At 39.8% G+C, this 24232-nt stretch overlaps 2 protein-coding genes across 21 annotated transcripts in view; one reads left to right on the top strand and one right to left on the bottom strand.

Moving 5' to 3' along the window:
• Nucleotides 1–24232, top strand: part of ptprk (protein tyrosine phosphatase receptor type K) — a 244359-nt gene that overhangs the window by 98062 nt on the left and 122065 nt on the right. For all 20 annotated transcript variants that reach the window (XM_089118330.1, XM_089118314.1, XM_089118329.1 and 17 more), the window contains 3 exons: nucleotides 3507–3622; nucleotides 6805–6979; nucleotides 23385–23678. In XM_089118330.1, the coding sequence (XP_088974456.1) occupies nucleotides 3507–3622; nucleotides 6805–6979; nucleotides 23385–23678 (585 nt within the window). The remainder of the gene's footprint in view (nucleotides 1–3506; nucleotides 3623–6804; nucleotides 6980–23384; nucleotides 23679–24232) is intronic.
• LOC148974393 (uncharacterized) lies at nucleotides 819–3483 on the bottom strand. The gene is made up of 3 exons (XM_089118252.1): nucleotides 3417–3483; nucleotides 1101–1850; nucleotides 819–907 (listed from the first exon to the last, which is right to left on the bottom strand). The coding sequence occupies exons 1-3, from the start codon at nucleotides 3481–3483 to the stop codon at nucleotides 819–821; spliced, it is 906 nt and encodes a 301-aa protein (XP_088974378.1).

Below are 24232 nucleotides of genomic sequence, written 5' to 3'. Positions count from 1 at the left end.
AAGATCTCTTTCCTCTTCTGCATTAAAAAACTGCATTAAATTTATCTGAGAAGGGTCATAGCACTTACATTTGTTGTCCTACTGGTAGTTTAACTTATTCTATTGTTCTCATTTTGGATAAAAGCGTCTGCTAAATGAATAAATGCAAATGTAATGTAAATGTAGAATATTTGTGGTGGGGCTTGGATACAGACACAGGAATAATTTTGAATCTCAATATGAAATAGTCTTTTGATACATTTTTAAAAGTGAAATATTTTCAGGGTTTGAGTGTTAATCACGTGGCTGTCATGTTGGCAGCGGGAAGTGTGTTTATGGGCACATCAGCGCGATCAATAAATGATCAGAGAGCACGCATGAGCACAAACACAGAGCTGGAGCAGATGAAGTTTGTCTGATATATAATTAGCCCTTATCGCACGCCAAGTGCTGCTCTTAACATGCGGCGTTTAGGGGTCAAGTGACACACATCAGCAGACACACACACACACAGCACTCCAAATGTCAGCAATATACATATCATTTTAAGTGATTAATATTTTGCCATCATCTCTCCAGGTAGCGCTAGTCTTGCGCGTCTGTCAGGCGCATCCGCTGGGATCAGAGCTTAGCCATGATAATATTACAGGTATTCCCAATTAACAGCAAGCCCGTGGGAGCACAGGGAATACTGCCACTCCAACATGGATTATATTCCCTCTGAACGCTGCTAATAAAGCTTCCCGCTGATCGCGAGTGACATCTTATTAAAATGATGCAGGATGAGAGGGAGACGGAGGTTTGTTGCACGAAGGATGTTTGCGGCGCTAAAAGTGCATTTATTTTGAAGGCATTCTAGTGAACGTGATGTTTTCTGTTCCCAAAGCTGTTTCAGCTCGTTTGGCACAGCTACAGTCCAGCCCGACACCTAGCACAGATCAACACGCACGCTAGGTTTCCCCTCACCCTACGTCAGTTTCAGTACAGAACTAATGAAATACTCGTACTTATGTCTATATACATTGGTATGTTGAAAGTATCTTCTATACAGCATATTTGTCCCCTGAATACAATTTCTAATGCCAGGGATGATTGATTGCACCCAAAACTGTTTCTATGACCATTTTCCACCTTCTCTATGACCTGTGGTGAATTTAGTGGAAAAGGGTGGGTGGATTGTTGTGTGGGTGGGGGTGGATGGATGGTTGGGTGGGTGGATGTATTTGGGTTGGTGGATAGGTGGGTGGATGGATGTATGGGTGGATGAATTGGTGGGTGGGTTTTTGGATGGGTGGATGGATGGATTGGTGGGTGGATGGATGGATGGATGGGTGGGTGGATGGATGGGTGGATGGGTTGGTGGATATATAGATGGATGGGTGGGTTGGTGGATGGATGGGTGGATGGATGGATGGATGGATGGATTGGTGGGTGGATGAATAGGTGGGTGGATGGATGGATGGATGGATTGGTGGGTGGATGGATGGATGGATTGGTGGATGGATGGATTGGTGGATGGATTGGTGGATGGATGGATGGATGGATGGATGGGTGGATGGGTGGATGGGTTGGTGGATATATAGATGGATGGGTGGGTTGGTGGATGAATAGGTGGGTGGATGGATGGATGGATGGATTGGTGGGTGGATGAATGGGTGGGTGGATGGATGGATTGGTGGGTGGATGGATGGATTGGTGGGTGGATGGATGGATGGTTTGGTGGATGGATGGATGGATTGGTGGGTGGATGGATGGATTGGTGGATGGATGGATGGATTGGTGGATGGATGGATGGATGGATGGATTGGTGGGTGGATGAATGGTTGGGTGGGTGGATGGATGGATGGATTGGTGGATGGATGGATTGGTGGCTGGGTGGGTGGATGGATGGGTGGATGGATTGGTGGGTGGATGGATGGATGGATGGATGGGGGTGGATGGATGGATGGATGGATTGGTGGGTGGGTGGATGGATGGATTGGTGAGTGGGTGGGTGGATGGATTGGTGGGTGGGGGGATGAATGGTTGGGTGGGTGGGTGGATGGATGGGTGGAAGGGTAGTTGGGTGGGTAATAGATGGTTAGATTGATGGGTAATAGATGGTGGACAGGCGGATGGATGGATGGATATTTGGATGGATGGATGATGGATGGGTGGATAGATGGGTGGGTGGATGGATGAATGGGTGGATGGATGGATGGATTGGTGGGTGGATGGATGAATGGATGGGTGGATAGATGGGTGGGTGGATGGATGAATGGATGGATTGGTGTGTGGGTGGATGGATGGATGGATGAATGGGTGGATGGATGGATTGGTGGGTGGGTCGGACGCATGGATGGATGGATGGATGGATGGATGGGTGGATGGATGGGTGGATGGATTGGTGGGTGGATGGATGGATGGGTGGGTGGGTGGGTGGGTGGATGGATGGGTGGATGGGTTGGTGGATATATAGATGGATGGGTGGGTTGGTGGATGGATGGGTGGATGGATGGATGGATGGATGGATTGGTGGGTGGATGAATGGGTGGGTGGATGGATGGATTGGTGGGTGGATGGATGGATGGATTGGTGGGTGGATGAATGGGTGGGTGGATGGATGGATGGATTGGTGGGTGGATGAATGGGTGGGTGGATGGATGGATGGATTGGTGGGTGGATGAATGGGTGGGTGGATGGATGGATGGATTGGTGGGTGGATGAATGGGTGGGTGGATGGATGGATTGGAGGGTGGATGGATGGATGGGTGGCAGGGTAGGTGGATGGAAGGGTAGGTTAGGGTCAGGATGGAGAGCTTGTATGCATTTTTAAGCCTTGCAGTCACTGTTCAACTGTTCAAGCGTAAAAATCAACAAAAGAGGACTCATATCGGTATATGCGGTGTCTGAGACACTTTTCAGCGCTCACACCTGAAACACTGCTTCTCACACAGAGCGTCAGTATATAAACACAGTTGTTTCTGTCTTAAAGGTGCAGTGAGTGATTTCTGAGAAACGCTGTTCATCACCAAAATAAACACACCCCTACCAAAAAGGACCACACCCTTATCTTGATAGCCCCGCCCCCAATTAAAAAAAAACATGCTAAGGAGAACAGGCTCCTCCCCCCTCATGAATAGACATGCCTTGTACTACCTACAAGTGTGTTTTGGGGCTCGGCCTGATCAACAGCGGATTCTCAGCACCAAATGAATGGTTGAAAAGGAAAACCTTTTTTTTTTTTTTTACTTATGTCGTATTCATTTTTTATGTGATTTTGAAAATTGTCATAAGATTTATGAAATTTCAATTAAATGTAATATTATATAATACCTCATGTTTATACCCTACCTCAAACCTTTAACCACCTTGCCGTATCACCCCATTAATAGGCCATTACTTTCGCCTGTAACCATCAGTGTGTTGAACGCTGTGTGTACATCTTTATGTATTGCCTTGTGTATTGGGAGTGTTCAGCACTGGTTGAGTATTCTGGTATTTGAGAGTTGTAATGTCCTGCATTGCTGTCTCTTCCTCCCTTGCAGATAAATCCCCTCACTTCCTGCGTCTGGGGGACGTGGAGGTGAATGCCGGACAGAACGCCACGTTCCAGTGCATCGCCACGGTCCGGGACGCGGTCAACAACAAGCTCTGGCTGCAGGTGAGCACCGAGAACACACACTGACACTGCATCATCAGCCCGGCACATCAACACCAACTTAAGCATGCTTTTCAAAGAGAGTCCTCATTACTAGAACATGCACTTTAAAACAGTATAATGAATGTTTAGTATGTAATGCATTAAATGAAAATGCATTATGGTTTAAATTTGTATTAAATGAAATTAGCTTTTTTACCCACTTGTATATAATGTCATAATTACTTCTATTGTCTTTGAAATATGGTTTAAGTACTGACATGCATTTGCGTAAAGCTTACTTTAAAGTCATTTCTATTGAAACCTGTATGTTATGTATTTAAATATATTTGTAATGGCACATAAGGTGATATTTTATACATTTAAAATTAGGGATGCACCGATATGAAAATTTTGGCCGATACCGATAAGCGATAATTCTTTATATTTGAAAGCCGATAACCGATATATCGGCCGATAAACTTAAATCCAAATTTTTATGTAATTTTTGAGAGCCTGATTACAAAAACAAAAGTCTCACAATTAAATCCATGTCCCAAGCTCACGATTATAATGATGTTCTCATTATAGTGTTGTATAGCCGATATGACAGATGTTGTCCCGAACCAGATTTTCATTTTTTGAAGAGATTTCAATCCTATTTCAAGAAATTCAAAAACATAAACAGTGCCTAACAAGTGTGAATAATACATTATTTATCGGCTTTAATATATCGGCCACATTTTCTTACCAGGCCGATGACGATAACATTAAAAATGAACATATATCGGCCGATACCGATATGCTGGCCGATATATCCTGCATCCCTATTTAAAATATAATAGCTTGAAATTCAATACTGCATACAGTTCACATAATAATCAGGTACTTTCCAAAAATAGATGAACTTCTATAAAGCATGACAAAAAATGATTAAAACGTAAACGTAAAACTTTAACTTGACATTATTACAAGAGTGCGTTGATGTCAAGAACATGGAAGTCATGGAAGTGTCTCTCTATAAACGCACTTAAGTAGTCTTTTATTTCATATATATATATTTTAGATTTGAGTGATATTTCTGCAGTGGTTTTGGGGGTGAGGACCACTGAACTAAGACTGCAGTCGTGCTTCAGATCAGAGATAGGATTCACCCTAATTGGCGGGGAATGTCAAGTTCAGGATGTGCGGGAGCAAACAATTCGGCTGTTTTCAAGTCCGTTGTCACCCGTACTCAAAGAATTGCATCATTTGTGGAAACTATATTGCATATTCATGGTCAACGGGTGTATATATAAGCACACGTACTAATCAAGCAGCGAGAGAGAGTTGATCTCAGCCAGGCCTGTCACAGAGAGAGAGTCTCCTCAAATCACTTTATTCATCCCGAAGGAACATCCTGCTCTCCTAATGATGTGTGTGTCAGCAGGGCTTTCGTGTGTGTGTGCGTCGAGGTGAAGCCCTGTGATTGTGATTAACTAATGAGAGGGCTTCACATGCAGAGAGGATTGAAAGAGGAAGTGCCTGACAGTGTGTAGGAAAAGTGACCTTTTCTGCTCGGATACACGAGGAGGTGAAGAAATGCTGGTGTCTTCTGACTAATAGGAGATGTCAGTGTTAAAGGGGCTAATGAATGATCCTCTGCCGCACACACACTTCACTCACACAGATCGCCTGTGACACTGACGGCCAGATTACAGGAGCTTCATCCCACCAGAGCAAGCCTGAACGCTCAGTCCCAAACCCGGGAGTAGCACCTCATTACGGTGGCGTAGTTAGACACGCTACATGTGCTAACTCCAGTAAAAACTGTAAATTACGTAAGACTGGAGAAACTGGAAGAACTGGAAGAGAAGACTACTCAATCAAAATTCATCCTGAAAAAAACACCCCTGCTGCATTATAAAGGAGATTTTACTTTAAAGGATTAGTTCACTTTTGAAAACACTTTTGCTGATAATTTACTCACCCCCATGTCATCCAAGATGTCCATGTCTTTCTTTCCTCAGTCGAAAAGAAATTTAGGTTTTTGATGAAAACATTCCAGGATTTTTCTCCATATAATCGACTTCAATGGGAACCGGACGGTTCAAGGTCCGAAAGATAGTGTTAATAAGTTTCAGATGCAGCTTCAAATGTCTTTAAACGATATCAGACGATGAATAAGGGTCTTTTCATGCGAAACGATCGCTTATTTCAAAACTTATTCCAAAAATGTAACTTTTCTAAGGACAAGTGCTAGCCTTGCTATATTCTCTGAGGCGCGTTTGTAACGTCACGTAATACGTAATTACGTTCAAAAGGTCACGGGCGACGTAGCCGGAAGTACAGAATCAAAATCGTCCGACATCGTTGTTTTTCCTTTTAATTCCTTTTTTGTAAACGGTGTTTGAGTTAGTTTGCACGTTCAACCTATGCGTTCAACTTGTAAACACTGACTCTGTACTTTCGGCTACGTCGCCTGTGACCTTTTGAACGTAATTACGTATTACGTGACGTTACAAACGCGCCTCACAGAATAGAGCAAGGCTGGCATTTGTCCTTAGAAAAGTTACATTTTTGGAATAAGTTTTGAAATAAGCGATCGTTTCGCATGATAAGACCCTTATTCATCGTCTGGTGTCGTTTAAAGACATTTGAAGCTGCATCTGAAACTGTTATTAACTGTCTTTTGATACTTGAACCATCCGGTTCCCATTGAAGTCCATTATATGGAGAAAAATCCTGGAATGTTTTCATCAAAAACCTAAATTTCTTTTCGACTGAAGAAAGAAAGACATGGACATCTTGGATGACATGGGGGTGAGTAAATTATCAGCAAAAGTTTTTTCAAAAGTGAACTAATCCTTTAAAAGAGGCTTCATTTTTGTGATATCAACTTCAAATGTGGAACTCAACGTGGTTAGGCGTATGGCTTTGATTATTGGTCCAGATTATTTTGTAATATATATGTTTGATGGAATAAAAAAAAACTTTAGCTTAGTACAGTTTCTTTACAGTACACTTAAAGTTACTTCTACAATAAACAACCATAAATCCGTATCCCAAGGCATCGGTGAACACAAGTTTAAGTACAAGGAACATTATGAGCATTGACACACATTGGGTGAATCATGACATCTGAAGCCGTTATAATGAGGAGGAAATGACTGAATTCAACCAATCAATTTGATCTTCCACCTCTCTTGCTCTGCCGACGTGTGTAGCGGCGTAACGGAGAGGACATTCCAGTGGCGGAGAAGAAGAACATCAACCACAGGAAGTTTGCGGCCTCCTTCAGACTGCGCGAGGTGACCAGCCAGGACCAAGACCTGTACCGCTGCGTCACCCAATCAGAGAGAGGCTCCGGCGTCTCCAACTTCGCTGGGCTCATAGTCAGAGGTACAGGCTTCCTTGCTTTGTCATCTTCTCTATATTAAATCTAGAGCTGTGAAACTGATCATTAATCGTGAATAATCTCATCCAAAATAAAAGTTTGTATTTACATAATATATGTGTGTATACTGTGGATAATTATTTTGTACAGTATATATAAATATGCACACATTCATCTATATATTTAAGAAAAAAGCAATATTATTTTTATACATATTTTTTTTATTTTTATATATAATATAAACTGTATAAATAAATATATACTGTATATATTAGGGCTGTCAAACGATTAATCGTGATTAATCGCATCCAAAATAAAAGTTTGTGTTTACATAATATATGTGAGTGCACTGTGTATAATTATTTTATATATATATATTAATACAAACACATGCTTGTATATATTTAAGAAATATTTCCATGCATAAATATAAAATGTTGATATATAAATAATATTTTTTTCCTAAATATATATGCATGTGTGTGTATTTATATATATACAAAATAAGTATACACAGTGCACCCACATATATTATGTAAACACAAACTTTTATTTTGGATGTGATTAATCGTTTGACAGCCCTAAATATATATATATATATATATATATATATATATATATATATATATGTATATATATACACACACAGTATATACGTGTATATATATGCCAATATTTCTTAAATATATACATGAATGTGTGTGTTTATATATATGTGTATATATATATATATATATATATATATATATATATATATATTAGGGCTGTGCAAAAGTTAATTGCGATTAATCGCATCCAAAATAAAAGTCTGTTTTACATAATATATTTGAGTGTGCTGTATATAATTATTTTGTATATATAAATACCTATGCATGCATGTATATATTTAAGAATTATTTGCGCTTAAATTGTGTGTATATATATATATATATAAATACATAATCTATATTATATAAATATAAATATTTTATATAGGAATAACACATTTTCTTAAATATATACATGCATGTGTGTGTATTTATATATACAAAATAATTATATACAGCACACACAAATATACTATATAAACACAGACTTTTATTTTGGATGCGAATAATCGCAATTAACTTTTGCACAGCCCTAATATATATATATATATATATATATATATTCACACACACATATATTATGAAAAAAAAGAACTTTTATTTTGGATACGATTATTTGCGATTAATCGTTTCATAGCCCTATAGTTCAGATTCTTGTATATTCTAATTTGATGAGTCTTTATTTATTTTATGGATGTGTTTCAAAAGTCTACATAGTTGATTACTTTCATATATAATAAGAGATGCACCGATCTGGAAATTTTGGCTGATACCTATAACCAATTATACAAAGATATTGAAAACCGGTAACTGATATTTTGGCCGATGAATTTAAATACAATTTTTTTTTTTGAGAGAGAGAGAGAGAGAGAGAGCTTGATTACAAAAGCATAAAAATCCATGTCCCAAGCACACGCTTATAATGATGTTCTCATTATAGTGTAGCCGATATGACAGACTTGCATGTTGCACTTTACTGTATTTTCCTTTTTTGAAGTGATTCCAATCATATTTCAAGCAATTCAAAGAAGTAATACATTATTTAAATTTTCTCATCAGGCCGATAACGATCTCATTAAAAATGTTCACATATCGGCCGATACCGTTATAAAATCAAAAGTCTGTGATTTTATAGACCAGTTTAAGGCCTTCCCACCCGAAGTCAAGAGGATCAGCCGTGGCTACAGCGACCATCTGCTTATTTAAACGCTGCTAAATAATACAAATGCATTCATATTTCAACGACCATTGGGCACATGATACCATATTAATATGCACAACCTGTTTACGCAAACAAATGTGGTCGGGTGTCGTTTTGGCGACCTCGGCCGACCCGAGAGCGTGCGGACGCGCTGCTGTGTGTGTCCCGTGTGCAGATGCGGCTCTGGGAGGAGTGCGCTAGTTAGCGGCGGCCGGAGGGCAGAAGGGCCGCTTGAGTCTCAAGCACTCTGACAGCTCAGATATCTCCACCACACTTCCCCAGCTGACATCCTGCTACACGGAGACCAAAGATGGTAATTTCAGCGGAAATTTTTGGGCCATGGATTTGTGCGTGCGCTAATGGGAGCTGGCACGGAGTTGCCTATTGTCGCGCGTGACCCCGGGCTAGTGCTTTATTAGCTCCCGCTCTCCCTAATGCGGGGCGACAGCGGGCCCTCGCGGCTGTTTGGGGCCGCTTTGTAACAAATGAAAATTTCAGTGGCAAATTCTTGCGCTGGAGACGGATCGATCTGTGTGTCCTGCAGCTGCGGCGAGAGAAACACACCAGCCGTGGCCTCGGCGAGTTTAGCCCAGGGTTTGGAGTAATGACATTAGCCTGCTCTCGCTTGTAGGGAGTAAGCTGAATTGACAAGACGTGTGCTGTGAAATAGGTTCAAACTGCCGATAAGCGCCGCCCTGTTTTACTGGACGCCAGTGCAGAAACACCTCGCTCTTCAAAATGGCACTTCTAGTGGGAGCTTTTGGCTTTTTGAGCCTGACATCACAGGAGAAAAGCATCGGTCGGCTCTAAAGTCCTCAAGAACTAATAGACCAGGACCTTGTGAGATAATGAAAAGCTGAGAATGAATTGAATGGAATGTAACCAGTGGCGTAGTCAGTCCCGGCCCCGTATTAATTAATGCATTTTCTCTTTCTATCGTTCTTTTGGGCTGTACAACTTTCTCAGCTTTTTGCTAAAAATGTTGCTTATTTTATGAAACCCACATTCGTTTTTTTTTTTTATTTGTTTTTTGCAAAGTGATGTATTGCATATTCAGATATTCATTCTACAAAATATTCTTGGGGCCATGAAACTTTTGTGAAAATGGTCAGAAATGCAAGCAGTGGCAACTTATATATATATATATATATATATATATATATTATATATATATATATATATAGGGATGGGGCCGATCCGATCCAGTATCGGTATCGGGACCGATACCAGCGTAATTCACGTATCGGATTTTTCCGATCCAACCTGCGGAGAAATCCGATATTTATGATCCATGTCTGCGCTTTAACGTTGGCTGCTGAAATGACTCCAAAAGGGATTCCCCGGGGCTGCTAGTCTGCTAGCTGGCTGCAAACTGTGGAATGGATATCCTGAACGGAGGTGCAGCTCAATCATAGACTGTAAAAAATAGGGCTCAATGAGACACACAGACGCCCGCTCAAGAAATCCATTCCGCAGTTTGCAGCCAGCTAGCAGGATAGCATTGAGCTACCAACATGTTCGCTGTGTGGAAATCCTATGGTGGAAATACTTCACACTGGAAACACCGCAGCAGAGCAAGACAGCAAAATGCAATGTTTGCAAAGCCGTATAAATTAAACTATTTGTCTGTGATGCATGTTTGCAATTCGCAGTCCAGAAGAGAAAGAGAGAGAGATCTCTCACGCGGTGCCACAGCACGCACAACACGACAGCCCTGCTTAATCAGTGACGACAGAGAAAACATAGCCTGGTTACACTTTAGATCTGTGATATTAGTCTGATTTCCAAAGATTAAAGAATATATTGAGGTAAAAAAAAAAAAAAACATTAAACAATAGCCGCATTTTGTGTAGCCAACTTCCTTCCCATCACGGCGGTGCACTATCGCGGGGGTGTCATTTCTCCGTAAAACTCAAACTTTAAGACAGAATCAGCACGATCGGTAATTGTTGTAAAATGCCGTCTCTGCTGTTGCTAAATTGCGGGACGCTTTTAATAATAAAAAGAGCTATTAAAAGCACAAAATTTGCGCAAGAGGGCGGCGCGCGCTCCGAAACAGACAAGCAAATTATACTTTGGGCTTCATATGCGCGTCTAAACGATCAAATGTAGCCTGCACAAAAATGTCAAAACGACCGGCTTGGAGATTATCACTTAACTACGTTCATTTTAGACATAAACGGTTTATGGAAATAGTTGGGAGAAAATATGGTGCATCAGTAGACTATGAAATCCGCACTAGTTCTTAAAGGGGCAGCAGTATAAATGTGACGATTGCGACATTACTGAGAATAAAACAACCAAAGGCAAAGAGAAAATCACTCACAGCTCTTGAATGAATAACTTCAGCTTTAATAAGCATAAATCTATCCATGATAAACTTTGCAGTGCTATTTTACTTTTGATTACTTTATTATAATTCTTTTTAGACGAGATACCTGAATAATGTTAGTAGACCTTCCTGAAATTAAAGCACTGTGTAGGCCTGTATAATGCGTATATCTTTGTTTAATTGTCTATCTATTGTTTAATATAGCTATTATATATATATATATATATATATATATATATATATATATATATATATATTGACATAGGCTACATACGTACATATCATCCTTGCTTGTAGAGAGGTGTTTATTTCAGCATCATATAAAATCAACAATAATGATAAATAATGTTAAAGCAAACACAGGTCTGGTATCGGAAAAGTATCGGTATCGGCCGATATCCAAAGTCAGGTATCGGGATCGGATCGGAAGTGAAAAAATGTGGATCGGTGCATCCCTATATATATATATATATATATATATATATATATATGAAGAGTTCAGATGCAAAAGCCTCTAAATGCCATTTGAAATTTTCTTCTTTAATGATGATTTTTATCAAACTTTTATATTTAAGTTCAGTAATTTCACTTAAATGGCAATGATAATTACCTATTAATTGTTATTTAAGTGAAATTACTGAACTTAAATATGCAAGTTTGACAAAAATCATCATTAAAGAAGAAAATTTCAAATGGCATTTAGAGGCTTTTGCATCTGAACTCTTCATATATATATATATATATATATAAATTAGGGCTGTGCAAAAATTTTTGCGATTAATCGCATCCAAAATAAAAGTCTGTGTTTACATAATATATTTGTGTGTGCTGTATATAATTATTTTGTATATATAAGTACACACACATGCATGTATATATTTAAGAAAATGTGTTATTCTTATATAAAATATTTATATTTATATAATATAGATTATGTATATATATATATATATATACAGAATTTAAGTGCAAATAATTCTTAAATATATACATGCATGCGTAGGTATTTATATATACAAAATAATTATATACAGCACACACAAATATATTATGTAAACACAGACTTTTATTTTGGATGCGATTAATCACAATTCATTTTTGCACAGCCCTAATATATATATATATATATATATATGAAGAGTTCAGATGCAAAAGCCTCTAAGTGCCATTTGAAATTTTCTTCTAAAATTACCATTTTTATCAAGCTTGTAAATTTAAGTTCAGTAATTTCACTTAAATGACAATTAATATGTAATCTTCATTGCCATTTAAGTGAAATTACTGAACTTTAATATACAAGCTTGATAAAAATGATAATTTTAGAAGAAAATTTCAAATGGCACTTTTGCATCTGAACTCTTCATATATATATATATATATATATATATAACACTGGCAAAAACAAACAAAATAAAACACTTCAGAAAAATCTGAAACATGCATGTCATGTGACTATGAACTAAATATCAGAACATAATGAACAAATGAATATGTCTGATACAGTGATGAAGAGTCAGAGAGATTCCTAACATGAAATAATTGAATGGTCAGATAAACTCAGAATAATCCAGCATGTGCAACAGTGTGCTCTCTAAACACGACCAAGAGCTGAGGAAAACACTGGGACTTAACAATACACTGATAACAAACTCAAACACCAACGGCTGTCGTGGTGTAACAGACAGGGAGTTTTTGTATGACAGAAGAAGAATCGTTACCTCATCTCTTTTATGGTTGTTCATTCTGCATTACATTTTGGAAAAATGTTGAAAGTTACCTGTCTTTCAAATCAAATTCCATATTCACAAAGTGAAATTCTCTAAAGCAAAGCCATGTTTTAATTTTTTTCAAATGGAAACTGACATATATTTTGAGTCTCTGATAAGGGTTAAAAATAAGAAAGCGATATCAGCAACTGAATTATACTCTAAAATATTTAAGTGAAAATCTAGGAATATATTATGGAATATATAAGTCTGTCTATTTAAGCTATGTATTTTTATTTTTTTATTTTTTATTTTTTCATCTATTTTTTCAATTAATTTTGTTCTGATGTTTATTTATTTATTTATTTATTTTTGCTATATAATTTCTGTTTACGAACTGTGATGATTGTATGTTTGTAATCTGCATTCTAACAAAAAAAAAAAAGACAACAGGAAATAATGAGAAGCAAAATAAAAGTCCATGAGAATGAGAAACTAAACAGAGTTTGTGACAGTGTCATTAAATGACTGAAATATTAACTTAATATCTCAAGAAGATGTTTCTCTTTGGAAAGTTTTTGATAGTCTTTGTTTTGTTTTGTTTTTTATCTCTGTATAATCGAATCAAATGTTTAAGATGAACCACTGAAGAAAGCACAGGTTGTGTTTATGTGGAGACGATGATTGTTTGCTACTTGATTTCCTAATGAGTGGATAACAGGCTGTCAGGCTCCTGTGAGCGTGCGGCACCCCGTCACACACACACGCGCTTATCGCTCCTAAATATGCCTGGAGAGACAGCCCCAGATCAGGAGTTGAAACGAGGGAGCTTTTAAAGACACCAGCTCTGCGTATGCTGACGGATCGTTAAAGTTTGATGAGGCGCGATCGTCTGATACTTCACAACAAACGCAAACAAACCAAAAGAGCCAAAATGTCAACAACTCGGAAAGCTTCATCTGAGAGAATCCGAGAGAATGAGGAACAGAGAGCGCTTCATTAATGTCACGCGCGTCGCGTTCCTGACTGTGAAACACATCAGTGGCTCACTGAACACACTCGCACGAGGTCTCCGTGCCAATGCCCACACTAGTTCTGATTGCTGTACTGCTCATATGTGTGTGTGTGTGGAACATTCGGATCCGATTCGAGCTTTGGATCCGTTGAGATATCTGAACATCTGTGTGATGTGATGTATCCTAATCAAAACTGTGAGCGCGAGCCTAGAATTACCAATATTTCAACTCTTTAATGTTATTTTCTACCATTTATACAGTTTCTGTCGCTATTTCTGTCAAATCTTGGTTATTGATAATTACAGCAGAGATATTTATATTGATTAGCTCTATAAAATCTACTGTTTTTTTTATTTATTTTAGATTTATTGAGGGTCATCATTATTCATGCATGCATGCATTACAATCATTCATTTAACCAGCGTGAATAGCCGAGGGTAACGTCCAATGGCGTGACGGAACGTCATGTGACATCATCGACCAGCGTTCCCGCAGCGTTTCAATGACAGGAAACATCTGTTTTCTATGTGAATATACAGTAAAGTGTAATTTATTCTTGTGATCAAAGCATCATTACTCCAGTCTTCAGTGTCACATGATCCTTCAGAAATCACTCTAATATTAGGATCTGATGATCAAGAAACATTAATGATTATTATCAGCATCACTGATTTTTGTGGATTTTTTGATTAATTTGAAGTTAAAAAAGCAGCTTTTATTTGAAACATAATATTTTGTAACATTATAATCGTCTTTAATGTCTTTTTATGGATCAATTTAATGCGAAATGCATTTTGAGCGGTGCATTGTGGGTCAGTGTCAGGGGTCAGACCAGCGTCTGAGGCGTGATGAGTGTGTGTGAGAGGTGATCACATGTCCTGTCAGCGCGGAGAGAGAGAGGGATGAGTGTGTGTGTGTGTCAGGTGTCCCTGATCCAGATCCGCTCGCGTCTGTCGTCTCTCCGTTCACAGACCCATCAAAAATTCAGAATAAAAAAGCTGTGATGCTTCCCACAGGAAATATTTCCTCTCCTTCCCTTTATGTCTCTCTCTCTCTCTTTACCTTTTCTTTTTTATCGCGGCCTTGCTTTGATCAAACACGTCCCTGCCGGGTCCTCGCGCCTGTGAAATAAATGACAAAGAAACACATTATTTCTCTGACTATTAGATGTTGAGTTGAGGGCAAGTGCGTTTTCCTATTGCATGATGGGAGTGTGTGTGTGTGTGAGAGGCAAAGACAGATGCGACAGGGCTTCAGGAAGGCTAACAGCAGGGCACATCACTATCATTGGCTCATGTCACACACACATGATGGATGACCCGCGTGAAACAGCCAGTGACACCTGACAGAAACACACACACACACACACACACCGCCTCGCTCTCAGCGCTCGTCCGCGGCTCATTTCTGTTGAAATGAACGCTGGTTAAACCACCATTCAATCCAAGGCCATTATCGCTAACAGCAGATTTGTAATTAGTAAATATTTAGTTTGCATATTAATTAGATAACTTAAAGGAACTGTTGAGGGGATTCTGTCTGTATTCCCTCGCCCTCATCCTCCAGAAAACGAATTATATTGTGAGGAATCATCACAGCTCTTTTTCTATTCTAGAGTGTAAAATTGACAAAGACACGACAATAACACAAATATATCACCACCATGGGACCTTATTTCGGAAAAATATTGTATGGTAGTCAATGGCGAGAGACAACAAATATTTTGATCTGGTTTGAATTGTGCCCTGAATTACACATATGATGTTTATCCATTTAAAAGATACATTTTACAATCAAGAAAGTCGCAGTTTGATGTAAAACCGTTGAGGTATAAGACTGTGAAAATACGTAATTACAAAGACTACAAACCCCAAAGGCGCACATTTTCTCTCAATAAATGAAGCTAACTTTACTGAAGCTAACTTTATTGAAGCTAACTTTACTGAAGCTAACATTACTGAAGCTAACTTTACTGAAGCTAACTTTACAGAAGCTAACTTTACAGAAGCTAACTTTACTGAAGCTAACTTTACTAAAGCTAATTTTACTTAAGCTAACTTTTCTGAAGCTAACTTTACTGAAGCTAACTTTACTGAGGCTAACTTTACTGAAGCTAATTTTACTTAAGCTAACTCTACTGAAGCTAACATTACTGAAGCTAACTGTGCTGAAGCTAACTTTACTGAAGCTCACTTTACTGAAGCTAACTTTACTGAAGCTCACTTTACTGAAGCTCACTTTACTGAAGCTCACTTTACTGAAGCTAATTTTACTAAAGCTAACTTTACTGAAGCTAACTTTACTGAAGCTTACTTTACTGAAGCTATCAGAAGTTCACTTTGCTGAAGCTAACTTTACTGAAGCTAACTTTACTAAAGCTTACTTTACTGAAGCTCACTTTACTGAAGCCCACTTTACTGAAGCTAACAGAAGCTCACTTTACTGAAGCTAACTTTACTTAAGCTAACAGAAGTTCACTTTACTGAAGCTAACTTTACTGAAGCTAACTTTTCTGAAGCTAACTTTACTAAAGCTAACTTTACTGAAGCTAACAGAAGCTCACTTTGATGAAGCTAACTTTACAGAAGCTAACTTTACTGAAGCCAACTTTACTGAAGCTAACTTTAATGAAGCTAACATTATTGAAGCTAACTTTACTGAAGCTAACTTTACTGGAGCTAACTTTACTGAAGTTAAGTCTGTCATTGTTTCTATAGTCTTCCGTTATAATCGTAACGTTAAGCCGTCATGCCTGAGTGTGTTGTACCAGACTGCACACACACGAGCAGCGGATCTCGCTCGTTGTTTCGCTTCCCGGGAGATGTAGTTCACTGAGCGATTTTCACATAAACTAAATATTTCTCTTATACTTTATGACAAACTGCGACGTTTTTGACTTTCAGAATTATCTTTTGAAATGATAAACATCATACGTGTAATTGAGGGCACAGTTCAGACGGAATAAACGATAAGTCATCTCCTATCTACCACACATATTTTTCTGAAATAAGATCCCATGAGCCGGAAGCGGAGGGGCGGGGCTTAGGCTCTCCATTGTAAGAAAGGGGTGGGGCTTAATCAGACTAAATGATTGGAGAATCGTGCATACATCATCAGACAGAAGATCCAGTAAACATTAGAGCTAAAAAAAAACAATTAAAATAATAAAACATAAGCACAGATGAATTGTTTGCAGTAACATGACTCTCACAAAGCGTATTCTGTTCGAAACGAAATGCAACTGAAAAGCGTTGTTTATTTCCAGACAGAATATAATTATATCCGTTTTAAACTCTCGAGTGTGTAAATATAACCGGAGGCTGTTTACTAAGCCTGATTGGGCCAGCGCTCGACTAATTCACCAACACTGCTCCATTCACTCGCCAATCTAGCGGCCGGTCCACTAAAAGCCCTCGCTGCGGCTCCTGCGTGTGTGTTTGAGAGTGTGTGTCGGGGACTCTAATGAACTGAGATGAATGTCGTTTGTCTGCAGGTTCAGGCACAAACGAACGAGGCTTTTTGCTGGCTTGTTGGAGAGCCCTGTTTGCTCTCAGACGCTTTGTTTTCCGAGGAAGCGCAGCCGTACACATTAATGCATATTTGATGTGGCTGTGCTCCGCGAGTCTCTTCATTAGTGCTGAAAGGCAGGGGTTGTGTGTGTGTGTGTGTGTGTGTGTGTGTGTGTGTGTGCTCCATTGATGGACACTCAAATAAACAACTTGTTTTATACCACACGCCAGTGTTGTAGTACTCGAGACTCGGACTCGTCTCGGACTCGAGACCATATTTTAATGGTCTTGGTCTTGTCATGGACTCGTGTGCATTTGGACTCGGAATTGACTCGTACTCGAACATTTTTTTTTTAGGACTCGGACTTATTCCCGAGTCCACTCGAGTTCAATTCAAAATATTTTTCATGATTATTAATGTATGTTAATAAAATATTTCTTTAAATTGATTGACACGCCCAGTGATTGGTGATTTTCTAGTGCGCAACTGCGCATGACAAATTGTAATAAAATTACTTTTAACACCACCTACTATGTGGCCTTTTTACCCTAAACTGATCATATTTTTTAAACCAAAAAAAAAAAAAAAAAAAAAAGGATTTCTCTAAGTAAATAAAAGTAAATTAGGTAATCAACCCTCACTGGTCTCGGTCTCGAATCGGACTCGACCGTCTCTGGTCTCGGACTCGACCGTCTCTGGTCTCGGACTCGACTCGGACTCGACCGTCTCTGGTCTCGGACTCGACTCGGACTCGACTCTCTCTGGTCTCGGTCTCGACTCGGACTCGACTCTCTATGGTCTCGGACTCGACTCGGACTCGACCGTCTCTGGTCTCGGACTCGACTCGGACTCGACTCTCTCTGGTCTCGGTCTCGACTCGGACTCGACACTCTCTGGTCTCGGTCTCGACTCGGACTCGACCGTCTCTGGTCTCGGACTCGACTCGGACTCGACTCTCTATGGACTCGGTCTTGACTCGGACTCGACTCTCTCTGGTCTCGGTCTCGACTCGGACTCGACCGTCTCTGGTCTCAGACTCGACTCTCTATGGAATCGGTCTTGACTCGGACTCGACTCTCTCTGGTCTCGGACTCGACCGTCTCTGGTCTCGGACTCGACTCGGACTCGACTCTCTATGGACTCGGACTCGACTCGGACTCGACTCTCTCTGGTCTCGGTCTCGACTCGGACTCGACCGTCTCTGGTCTCGGACTCAACTCGGACTCGACTCTCTATGGAATCGGTCTTGACTCGGACTCGACTCTCTCTGGTCTCGGACTCGACTCTCTCTGGTCTCGGACTCGACTCGGACTCGACTCTCTCTGGTCTCGGTCTCGACTCGGACTCGACCGTCTCTGGTCTCGGTCTCGACTCGGACTCGACCGTCTCTGGTCTCGGACTCGACTCGGACTCGACTCTCTATGGACTCGGACTCGACCGTCTCTGGTCTCGGACTCGACTCGGACTCGACTCTCTATGGACTCGGTCTTGACTCGGACTCGACTCTCTCTGGTCTCGGACTCGACTCGGACTCGACTCTCTCTGGTCTCGGTCTCGACTCGGACTCGACCGTCTCTGGTCTCGGTCTCGACTCGGACTCGACCGTCTCTGGTCTCGGACTCGACTCGGACTCGACTCTCTATGGACTCGGTCTTGACTCGGACTCGACTCTCTCTGGTCTCGGACTCGACTCTCTATGGACTCGGTCTTGACTCGGACTCGACTCTCTCTGGTCTCGGACTCGACTCTCTCTGGTCTCGGACTCGACTCGGACTCGACTCTCTCTGGTCTCGGACTCGACTCGGACTCGGTCTCGACTCGGACTTGAGTGAGGTGGTCTCGACTACAACACTGCCACACGCTGCCTATCGTGACAACACACTTGCCCTGGACGGGGTCTTTGGAAACAGACATCAAACACAACATCTCCTGGTGTGTGTGTGTGTTCTGATGACCTGGACCTGCTCTGTAATAACCGGCTGGAAAGGGTACAGTCTCGTCTGGCAGTGTGTGTGTCGGGAAATGCCACGCTTAAAATAATACAGGAGAAATGAAAGTTTACAGAGGCGATGTCATCACAAGACTCAAGATGTCCAAGTGTGTGTGTGTGTGTGTGTGTGTGTGTGGTGTTTGGCTCTGCAAGGGCAGTGCTTTTGTACATTAGTGCCGTTGTGATTCGATTAGTTGGTAAAATGTAATTTTGGCGTGTTTGCTGTTAGTGGTGTCGCACAACACAACACAACACACACACACACACCGGAATCAGATTAGAGTATTAAAATGCGGCGGGTTTGATTGCACAGGGATACCAGCACCTCCTCCTGCAGGAACACACACTAAATCAATTAACTCTCATTCATTCCTTCCTCTCCGTTATCCCGTCGAGACTCAAACCGCATTACACAGGTCTCATTTACAGAACGCCAACGGTTTAAACACTGACTTATTCACTAAATTAAAAAACTTTGATAAAGTTCATTGCGATACATCTTTAAATAAGCAGTACGAGAGGCCGGGGTAAGATGAGCCGCACCTTATTTATTTCTCGTCTCGAATGCGTACGCCATTTTTAATATTGTGATCTATGGCATTGTGTTAAGTTTGTGTGTCTAATTGTTAATGTGACATTTGTGAACTCGTTAATGTTTTTAGATTTGTGGAGTCAAATGTATAGTTTTTAATTGGAAGTTTAAGATGTGCCATCAGAATTGGCCCAAAAGGCCCCGGGTGGCGTGCCGTTACTAGTGTTGTTGTTAATTAAATGAAAGCTTATTGTAACTATTTTTTCAGTCATCGTCACGTTTCATTAAAACCTATAGGCTAAGTGAGTAAATTAGTTTTCAAATTGAAATATTGAATTTGCGTTGTTGATTTATGACACATCATTAATTAAAACACGGCCTATTAAATGTTCATTCTGATTGTTCTCACTATTTATTCGAAAGAGGCATCATAAATTTCACGTTTGATCAATTTAATACGTCCTGCTGAATAAAAGTAATTGTTTTCCAAAAATAAAAATAAAGGCGTACTGATTGTGGTGGGTCAGTGGTGTTATAGAGAGCCTAAGCCCCTCCCCTTCCGGTCGACCACCATGGGACCTTATTTCGGAAAAATATTGAATGGTAGTCAATGGCGAGAGACAACAAATATTTTGAACTCGTTTGAATTATGCCCTGAATTACACATACACTGTAAAAAATGATTTTTTTGGTTAAGTAAATACTAGTGAAAAACCCCAATGTAATTTACTTGAAAAAGTTAGTTCAGGCAAGAATTTAAAAAACTAAGTAAATTCCATATCAGTACTTATTTCAAGCGAGTATAAATGTAAGTGTAATATCAACTCAATAAAATTACGTAAAAATTACTCAACTTTTCTGATACTGGGGTTCCCATCATGCACTGGACCTTGAATAATTAATGAGGCTCATTTTTCACTGGTTTCCAGCTGTATTTACACTGTTTTATCATTGATTTTTGTTTTCAGTATTAGTAAATTGCCATTTTGTGACATTTCGAGTACATTTTTTGCTTAAAACGACACATTCAAACACAAAAACGATCCATCAAATGTTACCACCATTGTGTATTGTCTACCAAGTATTGAGGTGTTTGCATTCACATATTCAGGCTTAAAGTCTGACATGATGTATATATAAATTACTTAGATGATCTAAGTAAAGAACATACTATAAATGACTAATAAAATTCAAGATAATTGTTTTAGTGAAGTGTAATACATAGGCAAAGGAAATCGGTATTAATCAACCTTTTACAAGCCGAGTTAAAATTACTTATTTTTTGTAAAGTTTACTTAATTCCACATTCCAAGTAAATTGAACTTAAAGATTTCTAATTAAAGCTACTGATAAATATGTTTAGGTTTTTACTTGGCAAATCTTTGTAAATTTACTAGCATTTTCTGAGTGAGATCGTTTAGCAAGGTTTTTTCAAGTAAATCCTACTCCAAATTTTTTACAGTGTATGATGTTTGTCCATTTAAAAGATACATTTTAAAGTAAAGAAAGTCGTTAAACCATTGAGGTATAAGACTGTGAAAATGCGTAATTACAAAGACTACAAACCCCAAAGGCGCACATTTCCTCTCAATGAATGAAGCTAACTTTACTGAGGCTAACGTCCGTCATTGTTTCTACAGTCTTACGTTATAATCGTAACGTTACGAGTGTTTTGTACCAGACTGCACACACACGAGCAGCGGATCTCGCTCGTTGTTTCGCTTCCCGGGAGATGTAGTTCATAGAGCGATTTTCACATAAAACTAAATGTTACTCTTCTGTTTTATGACAAATGGTGACGTTCAGAATTATCTTTTAAATTGACAAACATCATACGTGTAATTGAGGACACAGTTCAGACGGAATAAAAAGATAAGTTGTCTCTTGCCATTGACTACCATTCATATTTTTTCCGAAATAAGGTCCCATGAGCCGGAAGCGGACATAGGCTCTCTATTGTGTAACGTATTTAAAGGTGAATTGTGTAGTGTCTATACAAGTGTCACCAGCCAGAACTGCAAAAATGATGCTAAAAATAATCAAGTTTCATGAACACTTTCCCCATATGTCAAATAGTGTACACTACATAACCACGTGTGTTTGTGAATCTGCTCATCATACGAGCGTTCATGGCGGTGTAGGAGTACGTGACAGGCCTGTTGGTTGGTTGTGTGTGTGTGTGAGAGCTTCATGTGGGCTGGTTAATTATCTAAGACAAATAGTGTGTGTGTGTGTGTGTCTCCATCAGCTTGAGCTGTCTTTATATGTTTAGGATGTGTGTGTCACGCTGGTTTGAAGTCAACCGCTCCATCCTGCATGATTTATTCAGAACCATAAATTCATCAGTAGTGTCCAAGAGACATGTGAAGATCATCGTGGAGAATCTCTACACTTGTGTGTGTGTGTGTGTGTGTGTGTGTGTCCCCTCCAGTCAGAAGTAGACGACTGACTTGTTTAATGTACGAATGAGATATCTCTCCGCTTCTCTGTGGAGACAAATGTATCGCACACACACAGACACACACACACACAGTTACTAAAGGACCATCTGGGATGTCTGGTGTGTGTGGTGTAATACATTTGCCTGTATTGATCAGAGCCAGACTGATATATCGGCAGACCGATATTATCGGCCGATATTAGGCATTTTCCAAACTATCGGTATCGGCAGTTATAATGGCCGATAAATTAATATTTCAAAAATAAAATAAAAACGGACGAAACACTCTTGAACCATGTCATGAGTGTTGGAGTTGTATAGTTTGTCCACCAGAGGGCACTCTACACCGTCCCTGTTGGAAACACTCGTTTATAACGCGCAACACATTCTAGCTAACCACAAAGCTAGCTAATGCCACTATTATCAGTGGAATTTAATGAGCTTTGTTAATTAATTAATGAGGTTTGTTTCCTCCTCTGTTCTGTTGCGACAATAAAAGAAACAAGTTTTTTTTTTTAAATGCATTTTTATATTATTTTAATTGAAACTCATATATAACTACAAATAACTAATCTGTTAATGTTTTGTTGTGCGTTCCTGAAAAAAATAAAATAAAAAATATCGGATTTTAAAACCAACAAATATTTGTATCGTATCGGCCTTCAAAATCCTTTATCGGTCGAGCTCTAGTTTTGATATGGTTTGTATGTTTTGTTTTTTTACTGCAGTAGTGTACTTACAGCGAACATTAAAAATGTGTTCAAATAAAAATACGTGTGCTCTATTTAAATGAAATAAATTTGATTCAAACTGACTCCAGGAACATTTACTGACGATACAATGAAAAAAAAAAAACTCGTTCAGAAATCACGAGCTCATTAACATATTTACATAGCCACACCTACTCAGTGTCACATGCAAAGTGGTTAGCCAGCTGTAGCATTCAAGTAATTTGCATATTCAAGTCTTCTACCGTAATGGCCACGAAAAACTAAATTATGACTTTTTGACTGCAGCTATTAATGCAATTAAACCAATTAGATGTGATCAGATGTGTATAAAGGAGTTTGACGTGAGGTTGGTCTGTGTTGTGCAGAGCCCCCGAGACCCATCGCTCCGCCTCAGCTGCTGGGCGTCGGGCCCACGTACCTGCTGATCCAGCTGAACGCCAACTCCATCTTCGGGGACGGCCCCATCATCCTGAAGGAGGTGGAGTACAGGATGACTTCTGGAAGCTGGACCGAGACCCACGCCGTCAACTCGCCCAATTACAAACTCTGGCACCTGGATCCCGACACCGAGTACGAGATCCGAGTGTTGCTGACCCGTCCGGGAGAGGGGGGAACCGGGCAGCCCGGGCCGGCTCTCATCACCAGAACCAAGTGTGCAGGTCAGTACGCTCCTCTTCTCTAATCTACACATTGCTGCCATGATCTTTTTGGCTCAAGTACATATTCATTTTGTTGCGGGAGGTGCTCACGCTAAATATTCCTTTGGACTGGTTCTGTTGTGGCCCGGTTATGGTTGACTTCTGGGGTCATGGGAGTAGTGGTTGGGGAGTTTTGGATCTGGTTTACTTTTGGCAAGTAGATTTTGGGCCCAATACCAGTTTGCTGTCTGGGAAGCTTTGAACGGCTTAGTGTGACATGCTTGTTAACCGCCAATTCATTAAGGTAGTCATTAAAGGGATGGTTCACTTTGAAATTAATTTTTGATATGTTTTATCTTACCTCAAGGGCGTCCAAGATGTAGGTGTCTTTGTTTCCACAGTATTTTCAATTTTGATTTTTTTAGGTCAAACCGTTCTTGTCTGTCAGTCATATAATGGAGGTCTATGGTCACCACCTCAAAGAGCATGCAAAGAAGTCCAGATTAAACATGATTTAATGACTCGTAAATGTAAGTACACATTGATGGCCTAAGACACGAAACGAGCGGTTTGTG

The sequence above is a fragment of the Pimephales promelas genome, chromosome 13 (genome assembly GCF_988280905.1).
Source record: "Pimephales promelas chromosome 13, fPimPro1.hap1.1, whole genome shotgun sequence".
NCBI classification, from domain to species: Eukaryota; Metazoa; Chordata; class Actinopteri; order Cypriniformes; family Leuciscidae; genus Pimephales; species Pimephales promelas.
Note: the sequence above shows the minus strand (reverse complement) of the source record. Positions and strands in the feature narration are given on the sequence as shown.

Excerpts from the sequence above, each read along its gene's own strand:
- LOC148974393 (XM_089118252.1), bottom strand. The coding sequence starts at position 3,483 with ATGCAGGACATTACAACTCTCAAATACCAGAATACTCAACCAGTGCTG. Across the intron at positions 1,851-3,416 it reads GAACACTCCCAATACACAAG|CCACCAATCCATCCATCCAC; the intron begins GCAATACATAAA and ends CCACCCACCCAG. Across the intron at positions 908-1,100 it reads CATAGAGAAGGTGGAAAATG|GTGTCGGGCTGGACTGTAGC; the intron begins GTCATAGAAACA and ends GATCTGTGCTAG.